Source organism: Monodon monoceros, unplaced genomic scaffold (genome assembly GCF_005190385.1).
Source record: "Monodon monoceros isolate NGI ecotype Baffin Bay Population unplaced genomic scaffold, NGI_Narwhal_1 Super_Scaffold_12, whole genome shotgun sequence".
Taxonomy (NCBI): domain Eukaryota; kingdom Metazoa; phylum Chordata; class Mammalia; order Artiodactyla; family Monodontidae; genus Monodon; species Monodon monoceros.
In genome coordinates this window covers 161,800,153-161,812,795 of record NW_021703768.1, presented here as the reverse complement: position 1 = coordinate 161,812,795, position 12,643 = coordinate 161,800,153, and the positions used below count along the sequence as shown (strand labels likewise).

Here is a 12,643-nt window from a genome sequence, read left to right as displayed (position 1 = left end):
TGAGCAGGGGCTGCAGGAACAGGTGTGAGTCTCCCCTTCGCCCTTCTGTTTGGACCTGTGTGACTTTGGGCAAAGGACTCCACCTGTCTGAGCCCAGCACCTGCTCATCTGTACGCAAGGTCTGTGAGTAGCTGACCAAGGGCTGCCCTGGGGTGGAAGGAGGCTCTGCTGGGAGTCAGGGACTCACCCCAGGGGGTCCCCACGCGCTGCTCACTGTCTGGGTCCCCTGGGGGTGGGCCTGTGTCTTGGGGTGGCAGTGAGTGACCCATTGGTGAGGTATGTAAGTCCTGGCTGCCTTGGGGCCTCTGGGGATAGATGAGGAGCTGTGACAGGGACACAAGCTCTCAGGCAGAGAAGTTGGCTCCGGTCAAGTTTTATTGGACCCCCTTTCAGCCTGGGGCTCTTCACAGTTGCCGGGCTGCCTGTACCCCTCTCTCCCCCGGCCGCAGCTCTGTCCATTTGCCTGAGGGAAGGAGGGAGGGTGGGCAGAAGGAAGGGGCTGGAGACAGATCATCAGCCCCTGGGGTGGGGCCCTCCCTGTCTCCACAGAATCGGCCCAAGGGTCCCCAGTCCAGCCGCCCCACGAATCCGAGCTGCCGGGTGCTGGGGCAGCCCCTTGGGGTCAGTCCTCGGCCGGCTACGTGGCTGGTGTGTGCCCGTTGGCCATCCGCCTGGCTGCCCGGCTCCGAGGGCCTTCGGTGGGGGCTGCTCCGGGCCGGTGAGCCGCCCTGTTCTTCAGCTGCGGGTACTTCTGGGCTGCCTCCCCATCGCTGGAGTCTGACTCTTCCACGTCGCTGCGAACATCCTTCTCCATCTGGGGAACAGGGAGAAGGGAGGAGGGGCGGGGCGGGGCTGGGCTGGGGGCTCCAGGGAGGCACAAGCTAGCCAACCCTTGCCCGGCCCTACCTGGTCTTTTTCTTTCTTTCTTTTTTTAAAATTATTTTATATGTATTTACTTATTTAATATTTATTTATAAAAAGTTTTGGGCTACGTGCATGGCATGTGGGATCTTAGTTCCCCGACCAGGGATCGAACCCACACCCCCTGCATTGACAAGGCGGGGAGCCTTAACCACTGGACCACCTACCTGGCCTTTCTTTATGAAGCTGTAGATCATGCGAAGGATGAGGCAAGACCAGAACACGTGCAGCAGCTGTAGTGTCATGAGAAGCACGTTGAAGAAGTAGTAGCCGAAGAAGGGGCCCGAGTTGGCAATGGACTCGTAGTATGTGGTATAGAGGATCCTACGGTGGGTGGGCAGGAGGGAGAGAGGCAGGGGTTATAAGCTGCTGTTGCCCCCGGTCCTAGGAATCTCTAACTTGCGTGACCTTCCCTGCTCCAGGACCTTCTATAGCTCCCCATTACCCACCTCCAAAGAATGATACCTGTGCCCTTCAGCTGGGCATTTAAGTACCCCCCCCCACACGCCTGGTTATGTTAAATTCAAAGAATGAACAAGCTGGACAACTGGCCGGTCGTGACTGTAAACCCCAAGGGGGTGCTTAGTGTCCCAGCAGCTCTCCTGGGTGGTCCTTTCACACCTTCTCAGGTCCCTCCCCATTCCCTCCCACTACCACCTTCACCCAGATCAGCTGTAGGGTCATCAGTGACCCGCCTTGATCAGACAGCAGGCACCCAGCTGGCCTCCCTCCTCCTCATGTTCTTTCCTCACGTGCCTGCAGGGACCCACACTCCCATGCCCCCACTTCATGGCTTCTCCCTCTCCATCTCCTCTGCAGGCTCCCCCGACCTGCAAACATCAGGGGGCCCCAGGACTGGGCCTCTCTGTCCACACCTGGTCTTCGGTGACTCTGTCCAGTCTTGCGACTGCAAACACTGGACATGGACGTCTCTCCCAGAACCCCAGGCTGGTGTCCACTGCTTCCTCCACTTTTCGGTGGTGGTGCCTGAGGGGCGTGTTGCAGACCCCTCAAACCCGGCGCAGCCAGAGCTAAGCTCCTGATCCTCAAGCAGTAACTCTGAGCCCGTTCTCATCTCATGACCCTTGAGTCATCCCCCTGAGTCCACCCACTTGTCTCGACTGCATTGGTCGAGCCCCAACATTGCCCACCCGGACCAGTGCTGTCGCCTCCGCCCTGGTCCCCCAGCTCCTGCTCCAACCTCTTACCAGCTATTCCCCCTGGAGCCACCAGAGGGAGCCCGTGAGTACTCGATTTAGGTCCCACCCATCCTCTGCTCAGAACCCTCCAGGGCTCCCACCTGGCTTGGGATAAAAGCCCAACTTCTCCCCAAGGCCTACAAGACCTTGCATACTCTCTCCCGTCAGCTCTGTGCGCTCCCCTCCTGCCTCTCTCCCTCTTGCTCACTCTGGTCCTGCCACACGGGCCTCCTCTCTGTTCCTCCGACATGCTGGGCACGGTCCTGCCTCAGGGCCTTTGCACGTGCTCTTCCCCCTGTGATCAGTATCAGTAGTTTTCTCCCTCACCTCCCTGCAGTCTATATATGAACGCCGTCAGTGAGGCCTTCTCCGACCACCCTATTTCCAGCTGTCCACACAGTTCCTGTGACCTTCCCAACTTCTTTTCTCTTTAGCACGATCACTGCCTCACATATTCTATAGTCTACTTGTTTGCCTTATTATATTTCCCCACCTGCCAGTGTCAGCTCCAGGTGAGCAGGGACCTTCACGTTGTTCCCTCTGCTTGTTGCAACAAGCTCATCAAATTGCCGGGCAAAGACTTTAGCGCGTGGGGCCCGACGCTGTCTCCCAACCCATGTTCCAGGCACGCGGCACGGGATGATGACTAAGCCCAGTTTTCTGTTTCTCCTACCTCTGGGCCTTTGCATATGCTGCGCCCTGTGCCGGGAACGCCCTTCCTTGCCTCCTCCTGGAAACCTCCCAGGCCACACCCCAGCTATCTGGATCGCGGAACCCGGGAACCGGGTAACGGAGGGTGAGGCGGGCTTGGATCTCCGCCTTACCGCCCCCCACCTCCCCAACCCCCGGCGGGAGGGCTGACTCACTGGGTGGGGAAGAGCACGAGGCGAGTGTAGAAGAAGACCAACGAGAAGATGATGAAGAGAGCGTCGCACACGCGCCGCCAGTGCGTGTAGTTGAACAACTTACAGGCCTGGAGGGGACAGCAGAGAGAAATAGACCTGGGGGTGGGGCTGCGGCGGAAGCACGCGGGAAGGGCGGGGCGGGGCCGAGAAAGGGCGGGGCCTCTTCCCAGGGAAAAGGTGCCTCTGCCTGGGCCAGGTGAGTTGGGGCGGGTCTTATCTCTAGGAACTGCCTAGAAAGGTAGAAAGTGCGTGGTCTGCGGATGACGGGGGTGGGGCCTCACCTCCCAGGAAGACTGACAGGGGGTGGGCCTCAACACCAGGGGCACCTGGGAGGGCGGGGGGCTGGAAGGGGTCGGGCTGCGCCAGGCGCACCTCCAGCAGGTAGTCGGAGGAGTCGTGCAATAGCAGCACCAGAGAGCCGATGCGCAGCAGATTCGTGCTGTAGGAGAAGACGATCAGGGTGATGGTCACAAAGTGATGTGCCACCTGCTCCTTGAAATCCTGCGGGAAACGGAGGGTCATAGCCGGAATGAGGCTGGGGGGCCAGAGCGGCCCCACCCCGCAGGACTGGGAGCAGGCCCTCCCAGGGGGTTGCTTGGCATGTGGACCCTACGCCTCCTGCCTGAGACACCAAGGGTCTCTGGGAGCGGGGTGAGGCCACCCCTCTCCTCCTGGAACTGGGTCACGACCGCCCCAGGCCAGACTCTTGGCCTGGCCTCACCTTGCGCTTGGTGTCGAAGGGCAGCGTGATCAGCAGAGAGATGTAGAAACTCAGCTCCAGGAGATACCAGTGGTACAGGGCCGGCTTCAGGGGCTGTGGCAGGGAGTGCAGGGTTAGCTGTGGGGAGTGGAGGTTCCCACGGGACATGGGGCGTGGGGTAGGGCCCTCCCCATTTGCTCAAACCCATGACACATGAATCCCAATGAGTGAGGAAGGCATGAGCTCCCCATCCTTAGAGGTAATCAAGGGCAGTGGTTTTGTGGCAGCTCCTGCTTCCAGTGTGTCCTGACTCCTGGCCCCTCTCCATTCCACACGGGAGCCAAAGAATAGAGTGGGATTCAAGGGGGAGAATGATGGTGTGATGTCCAGCTTTGGCGCTCTTGCCTGTGGCCACAGGAACTCTGCCCTGATCCTCCCACTAGCCTCCAAACACCACCCCTCCCACTCACCTGCTGTGGGTAACTGTCCCAGCACATTACCGGCGTCCACAGCCACGATTCCTGCAGGGACACGGGAGTCTGAAGTTGTCCAGAGGTTAGAGCCCAGCCCCCCCAACCCCCCAACCCCAGGCCTGGGGCCTCCTCAGGCCTCCCTGGCCCTTGACATGCTGCTGTCACTCAGGCCGGCTGTTTCCTGCCTGGTTGCAACTCTGCTCTCACTGTAGACCAGGGGCTGATTCAGAATCCCCAGCCCAGACACACAGTAGGTCCTCTCAATAGGCACCCATGGAGTGAACATTCACCACGACCTGGCCTCATTCCCTCCACCCTCCCTCTCTGTGCCTTGGCACATGTTTCCCCCTCTGCCCGAACCCCACACACCCCTTCCCAATCCAATCCAGGCCCAGCGTATACTAGGTGCTTGAGGGATAGGGCAGGTGAGCTGTCAGGTACACTCACGTGGTAAAGAACCGAGATTCCACCGATGAAGGAGCACAGGTAGAAGGCGAACCTCCAGCTGCAGGCGGGGAGGGAGCCCCTGAGGCAGCTGCCAAAGGACCAGACCCCCCCGCCGCACCCCCAGACTCCCCCTTCCCGGCCCCACCCTGGGCTTACCTGGCCTCACAGAACTTCTTGGTCAGGCAGGGCCGGTCCTGGTTCCGGCGTCTCCGGAACCAGTGTTGGGTCTGTCGCAGGGTGAGCCCACACTGGGTCGCCAGGAGGCTCATCTGGGGCTGGGGAGGGAGTGATGGGGGCCAGGGTCACAGAGGTGGCCTCCTGCCCCTGTCCCAGGACAGGCAGGACCCAGCTCTGCTCCCCCCCTCCCCTATAGCCCCAGACCTCGCCTGTGGGGTGCTCTACCTTTGGAGATGGGGGAGTAGGGGGTTTCACAGGGTGCGGGTCTCCCCAAAAAGAGGCCTTATAAAAACCCAGCTCTGCTCACAAACACCCCCTCTAGAACCTCCCCCAGGGGACCCAAGCAGGCCAATGGGGAGGGAGGAGGGGGTCGGGGATCTCACCTCTGTGGGTCTCTGCCCTTCCATAAGGAAGTGTTTCTCCAGCGTGGCATTGGGCTTCACCGGCCTCCTGGTCTGGTTCCGCACACCCAGCCACCGGCTCAGGGGCAGGCCTATGAATCTGGGTGTAGGGGAAACACAGCTTGTCAGTCCAGGTGGGGAAACGGGGGCTCACTGGGCCGCATTTTAGGACCCTGGAGGCGGTAGCCTGGCTGTTGCATTGCACCCAACCTAAGAGAGGAAGCTGGATTGGTCTTCAAGGTGGGGGATGAACAACTTTGGTGGTACCCAGGCACCTTCACTTCATCCCAAACCAGGGATGAGAGTCCCCTCGATGCCTGTCTTATGATGGCCTGGGTCCTGATCTGCCCCTCTACCAGGCTGGGGGCCCCCCCGCATGGGCAGAAGCAGGTCTGCTTCTTCTCAGGCCTCCCTCCACCCAGCATCCCCCCCTCCCTTGTGCACACTTGGAGGAGCTGGGACCCTGGTGAGTCAATTACCACATTGCCCACAGGGGGGCCCTCAAGACCAGGGGTCAGGACCAAACTGCATGTCCACCATCCTAATATCACCTTTCATTGGGGGAAACTGAGGCTCAGAGCAGCCCAGCAAGGAAATTATTCCAGACTCAATTGTGGTGGGGGGCAGGCGGGGGTGGGGTTGGGACATGACTGCCATTTACTGAACACTTAGGATCTGCCAAGCATGTGTCCAAGTCCACCTCGTGTGCTGGCTCACTTAACACTATTATTGTCCCCATTGTCCTGATGGGCAAACTGAGGCTCAGAGAGGCCAGAAACACGTTCAAGGTGACACAGCAAGTGAATGGCAAACCCAGGATTCATTTTCCCTTAACAGGGAAAACCTCTGCCTTTGTTTGACCCCAGAAAAGCTACTTCCAACCCCATTGCCCTTTAGAAAGGCAAGGGATGGCTTTGGGAGGAGTTAACACTGCCACCTCAGCTGGAGCCACTGGCTAAATAGGTGGGAAAATAGACCCAGCCTTCAAGGCCTGGCTGAATTGGGCCTCCCAGAATCCCTCAGGCAAAGCCTCGATCCTCGCTGAACTACCTGCTGTGTGACCTCAGGCAGGTCATTTGACCTCTCTGTGCCTCCATTTCCTCTTCTGTAAAATGGGGATAATAACAGTACCACCTCACTGGGTGAGGGCTGAGTTAAGACAAACAAACTGCTTAGAGCAATGGGTGGCACAGAGGAAGAACCCAAAGAGTGTCTGGTAAATACAGTGTCAGTGGACATGCCCTGGGTTCCCCATGTCCAGCCTGTGTCCTGGGAGCCCAGACCCTAGGAAGGTCCTCGTGAGTGGGAGAGTCAAAGCAAAGTATGGAACGCTCGCACGTCCCTGTGGCCAAAGAGTGGGACAGAGGGAAGGACCCGAAGTGAGGGCCAGAGGGGGTTAAGGGCTTTGTGGGGAGAGGGTCAGGGCAGGCTTCCCTGGAACCCAGCCTTGAAGGAACTGCAGGGGAGTGAGTGCAAAGGCCAGGGGGTCGCAAAGAAGGTGGGGGACCTGGAGGAAGGGGAGGGGGAGGGGCCCTCAGGCATGGAGGGGGAAGCCGGGGGAAGCAGGGGCAGGCCCGGTGGGGGTAGGCCATGGGGGCAAGGCAGGTCTGGGAGCTGTGGCCGCAGCATTAGTCAGGTAGAAAAGGGTGGGACCACCTAGGTCAGAGGGAAGGGACCCAAGAGTCGAACAGCCAGAGAAGGAGGAGGAACTCCAGTTTGGGGCAGCGTTTGAGTCACATGAGAAATGACTAAAAATCCACGGGGCCTGGCAACCAGGAGGGCGCTGGGAACCTGGGCAGGCGGCGTATACTCGGGGGCCGGGTGCCAGGCTGCAGGTGAGTGGAGGGGGGCCCCAAAGCGGGGGGGGGGAGGGCTGGAGTGTCTATGCCCCTTCCTTTGGCTAGAAAGGGGAGCGGGAGAAAAAGGTGGTAAGGGAGAGGACAGGAGGTGGGGATGGGGGAGAGGTGCCCATACAGGGCAGAGGGAGGAGGGAGTGGGCAGGAGTTCCTTCGCTGACTCACTGGCCTCTGCAGACCCATCGTAGGTCAGCAAAGCAGGCACATCCCCTCCAGGGCCCCCACTTGTTTTCTGAAGATGCTGGCACACCCAGACCTGAGCTCAGCCAGCATTCCAGGCATCAGAGACCATCGGAGTGGGGGTGGCGGCAGCTGGGGGCAGGATGAAGCCCAGAAAAGCACTCTGACTCAAAGCCAGGCTCCGTCCAGGGACACATGAGGATGAAATCACACAGATGGGAGAGCACAGGGCGGGTGCTGCGCACACACGAGCGATGACGGGGTCAACCTGCCAGGGCACAGCGGACACTCACCTCTCGAAGGTGAAGCGCACGGCCACCAGGGCCAGAGCCAGGGGCAGGGCCATCAGCATGTCCTGGGGGTGGGCGTAGACCAGGCCATCGCGGTCCTCCAGTACAGCCCATGAGTTGTTGGGTGGTAGCCAGAACCTCTCCTGCCATAGCCACTCATTCAGGCTGGACCACATACTGTGGACACAGGGTCCAGTTAATGGAGAACTCTGCACACAGGACGGGTAGAGTGGGAGGGCCCAGCACCTCGCCCTCACACCCCCCAGCGCCTAGCAACCTGAAGTTTATTAGAGCCAGTGTTAAGGATAGACTTGGGCTGGGTGTCCTCAGGCAAATGACCTGACCTCTCTGAATCTCAAGTTCATCTGTAAAATAGGGACAGTAATACCCACCTCTCAGCCCAGGCTGATACGGCACACGAAGTGCTTAGCGCAGTGTTCACTGACCCTTAAATATAGCTCATGACAGTAGTTATTATTCTGTACTCTACAGACAAGAGAACAGCGGCCAGAATCAAGGGAGTGGCTGATCGGGGTCACGAACTTGAGGTCTCAAAATGTCCGGGAAGGTTTTCTGCCACTGTGGGAAGGTGCCTCTGATACAGCCCAAAGATGAAGGATTTAAGGAAATCCACAATTCTCTCCCTGGCCAACTATCCACACGTGGACTCCCCTTGAGGTGTGAATGTCGGCTCTCTCGCTCGCTATCCCACGAGCCCGGCTGCAGCCGGGCGAGACAGCCTACTGCGTGATCGAGCTTACTGCCAGATACTGAAGCAGTGGCCGAGGTGGGCCAATTTTCCACCAAGAGCTGCTGGGGAGCTGCAGTGGGGCCCAGCTGTCCTGATGACCCCACATAGCTTCTCCTGGTCCCAAGATTTAAGACTAAGTGCCCCAACCCCACACTGGTCCCCACTTGCAAAGTTGGTTCATTCGTTTGTCCGTCCATCCACCCACCCACCCACCCATTGTCCATCTAGTCATCTGTTCATCCATTCAGCCATACCGTCTGCTTGCCCACCTGTACACCTACCCAGCCAGCCAGCCAGCCAGCCTGCCATCTATCCACCCACCCACCTACCTGTCCATCTTCCCATCCATCCATCCGCCTATCCATAACGTCCGTCTACCCGTCTGTCTACCTGTCTGTCCATCCATCCATCCACCCACCCACTGTCCATCTACTCACCCATCCATCCGTCCATCCGTCCATCCATCAACCTATCATTCATCTGCTCATCCAGCCAGCCATCTGCCCGCCCACCTGTGCATCTATGCGCACAGCCATCTGTCCATCCATCTGTTCATCCACCCACCCATCCACTCATCCATCCATCCGTCCATGAGATATCCTCTGAGTGGCTTGTACATGCCCGCCTGGGGCTGGATGCTGGGGACACAAGCAGGGAACAAAGCAGACACATTCCTGTCACCATGAAGCTCACAGCCCAGCAGGGGGAGGCAACCAATACACAAGTAAACAGATTCATAAATAAATAACACAGTGTGATGGGCCTGGTAGAAAAGAAACAGGGTGGTGCGATTTATCAAGGAAGGTCTGAGCTAGGTCTCAGCTCATACACCCTCTGAGCTGAGACCTAGAGGTGAGGAGGGCCTGGATTTGTGCAGAAGGTAGTGGTGCTGCGAAGGGAGCTGGGAGGGGCTTTGCAGAGAAATGAGCAGCAGGTACAAAGGCCCTGAGGCAGGATTGAGTAAAACTGAGTGTTGGAGGACCAGTGAGGATTCCTGTGTGTCTGGAGCAGAGTGAGCAAGGGGAGAGCAGGGGGAGGGGACGGGGCAGGTCATGCAGGACCCGTGGAATTTGGATGATTTCCTCCAACATTTTATGATGAAAAATTTCAAACCCACAGAAAAGGTGAATTTACAGTGAACATCTATATACCCGCCACCAGACTCTCCCATTCACGTTTTGGTCTATTGCTTCATCACACATCTGCCCATGTATCCATCCATCCCTCTATCCACCCACCAGTGCATTTCTCTGTGCATTTCAAAATAAGCAGCTGGGGTGGGGGGAGGGATAAATAAGGAGTTCAGGATTAAAATATACACACTATTATATACAAAATAGATAATCAACAAGGACCTACTGTATAGCACAGGGAACTATACTCAATATCTTGTAATAACCTATAATGGAAAAGAATCTAAAAATTAAATATATGTGTGTGTATATATATATAACTGAATCACTTTGCTGTACACCTGAAACTAACACAACATTGTACATCAACTATATTTCAAGAAAAAAATTTTAAAAAGCAGCAGACATCAAGTCACATCACCCCTAAATATTTTCAGCGTACAGATCATTAACGAGAGCTCGATATTGACGAATGTGTTTTTTTTTTTCAAGGTAAAATTTACTAGAGCAAAATGCATTCATGTTAACTGTACAGTTGCTCAGTTTTGACAAATACACGCACCTGTGTAAACCAACCTCCGGCCACAAACACTCCCATCCCTCCACAAGGTTCTCTCTTGGGCCCCTTCCCAGTCAGCCTCCATCTCTACTGTCCAAAGGTAACGTCTGCTCCAGTTTTTTTTTCCATCAGGGATTACTTTTGTCTGTTCCAGAACTTCATATAAATGGAATCACAAACCCCGTCTTTGTGTCTAGCTTCTTTCACTTGTGTAATATTTTCGAGATTCATCCCTATTGTTCCAAGATCAGTAGCTCCCTTCTTTCTTTTTTTTTTAAAAAAAATTTATTTATTTGGCTGTGCCGGGTCTTAGTTGCGGCATGCAGGCTTCTCTCTAGTTGTGGCGTGTGGGCTCTAGAGCGCACACGCTGGGGCTCAGTAGTTGTGGCGTGCGAGTTTAGTTGCCCTGCAGCATGTGGGATCTTAGTTCCCCGACCAGGGATCGAACCCGTGACCCCTGCATTGGAAGGTGGATTCTTAACCACTGGACCACCAGGGAAGTCCCGAGCTTCTTTTTTTCTTATTCCCTAATCTTTGGTACCAAATGAATATACCACGATTGGTTATCATTTGCTTGTTGATAGGTGTTCGGGATGCATTCAGCATTGGGGAATTATGAGCAAAGCTGTTAAGAGCATTCACATCCGAGTCTTGTGTGAACAGAAGTTTTCCTGTCTCCTGGGTCCATCCGGAGGAGTGGAATTGCTGGGTCATTCTGCATGTTTTCCTTCATAAGCAACTGTGCTCTGGGGTGGCTGTACCATTTTACACTCCATTTCGTGCAGTCTGGGAGTTCTATGGCCCGTGTTTTTATTTTAGGTGAGATGGCAAGCGGGGGGGGGGGGGGGGGGGTTGGTTCCATACAGGAAGTGGCCTTGGAGGCCAGAATGGGGGCCCACCGAGATAATCCAAGATCGTCCCCCCATCTCAAGGTCAGCCGATTAGCAGCCTTAATTCCATCTGCAACCTCACTTTCCCTTTGCCACGTTAGGTAGCGCATCCCCAGGTTCCAGGATTAGGATATGGGCACCATTAAGGGTGCGTTATTATTGAGAAAATTCACTGAGCTGTGCATCTACGTTGGGGGCCCTTTCTCTGTGCAGATTAAAATGTCTGCCTTGGGGCTTCCCTGGTGGCGCAGTGGTTGAGAATCTGCCTGCTAATGCAGGGGACACGGGTTCGAGCCCTGGTCCGGGAGGATCCCACAGGCCGCGGAGCAACTAGGCCCGTGAGCCACAACTACTGAGCCTGCGCGTCCGGAGCCTGTGCTCCGCAACGGGAGAGGCCGCGACAGTGAGAGGCCCGCGCACCGCGATGAAGAGTGGCCCCCGCTCGCCACAACTAGAGAAAGCCCTCGCACAGGAATGAAGACCCAACACAGCCAAAAATAAATTAATAAACTCCTACCCCGCAAAAAAAAAAAAAGTTTGCCTTGAAAAAGTCTATGATTCGGCTAAAATATGACACAAATGAACTCATCTATGAAACAGACTCACAGACATAGAGAACAGGCTTGTGGTTGCCAAGGGGAGGCGGGGTGGGGGAGGGATGGAGTGGGAGTTTGGGGTTAGCAGATACAAACTATTACATATAGAATGGATAAACAACAAGGTGCTACTGTATAGCACAGGGAACTATATTCAATGTTTGAATATATCATTGAACTATATTCAATGATAAACCATAATGGAAGAGAATATGAAAAAGAATGTGTGTGTATATATATATATAACTGGATCACTTTGCTGTACAGCAGAAATTGACACAACATTGTAAAGCAACTATACTTCAATAAAATACGTAAAAAAAAAAGTCGATTCTGATTTCAATTCCGACAGGTGGGTTTTTTCCCCACACCACCTCCGACACCAGCTGTGTATCCTACAATTCAACTCAACTCTGACACCATCTACATGGAGATACACCGGTTGAGGGCTCAGTCGCACAAGGCTGTACCCATCCCACTTCAGACGCCAAGCTTCTGACCAACTGGCCATAGATGGAGGTCCCCACGAGCCCTCCTTGGTTCGATTAATCTTCTACAGCAGCTCACAGGACACAAACAGTTTACTTCCTAGATGACCGATTTATTATAAAAGGATATATAACTCAGGAATAGTCAGATGGAAAGAATCATAGGGCAAGGTATGGGGAAGGGGGTGGAGCTCCCACACCCTCCCCAGATGCACCAGTCCCTGCACATCTCCACAAATCTCACGTTCATCAACCTGGAAGCTTTCCGAACCCCCATCTTTAAGGGTTTTTATGGTGGCTTCATTACATAGTCGTAGTAATTAAATCCTTGGCCACTGGAGGTCCAGGGGTGGGAATGAAAGTTACAACCCTTTCATCAAGAGGTCGGTTCCCCTGGCAACCAGTCCCATCCTGAGGTGACCTGAGTGGGGGGGGCTTTCCAAAAGTCACCTCATTAACATAACAAAAGGCACCTTTATTCCTCTTATCGCTTAGGAAATTCTCAGGGTTTTAAAAGCTCCGTGCCCGGAACCGAGGAAGGCCAAGTATCTACTTCTCACTATAAATCACAATATCACAAGTCAAATACAGAAAAAGAAACATTCTCAGAGTCTGAGGAACTGGGTGAACCAGGATGGTGAATGGATTTGGGGGCAGGAGGTGGGTTTGGTGTTGGA

At 55.4% G+C, this 12,643-nt stretch overlaps 1 protein-coding gene across 2 annotated transcripts in view; it reads right to left on the bottom strand.

The window, feature by feature from the left end:
* Nucleotides 1–357: 357 nt before the first annotated feature.
* Nucleotides 358–12,643, bottom strand: part of CERS4 (ceramide synthase 4) — a 33,021-nt gene continuing 20,735 nt past the window's right edge. Inside the window, exons 1-11 of one of the 2 annotated variants that reach the window (XM_029216200.1) lie at nt 7,827–7,832; nt 7,553–7,726; nt 5,206–5,323; nt 4,802–4,920; nt 4,646–4,703; nt 4,196–4,246; nt 3,747–3,839; nt 3,398–3,526; nt 2,987–3,093; nt 1,089–1,245; nt 358–814 (exon numbers count right to left, since the gene is read on the bottom strand). In XM_029216200.1, the coding sequence (XP_029072033.1) occupies nt 638–814; nt 1,089–1,245; nt 2,987–3,093; nt 3,398–3,526; nt 3,747–3,839; nt 4,196–4,246; nt 4,646–4,703; nt 4,802–4,920; nt 5,206–5,323; nt 7,553–7,725 (1,182 nt within the window). In that variant the 5' untranslated portion in view covers nt 7,726; nt 7,827–7,832 and the 3' untranslated portion in view covers nt 358–637. Of the gene's footprint in view, nt 815–1,088; nt 1,246–2,986; nt 3,094–3,397; nt 3,527–3,746; nt 3,840–4,195; nt 4,247–4,645; nt 4,704–4,801; nt 4,921–5,205; nt 5,324–7,552; nt 7,727–7,826; nt 7,833–12,643 lie in introns of those variants that run through there. The other variant, XM_029216199.1, reaches the window with a different exon arrangement.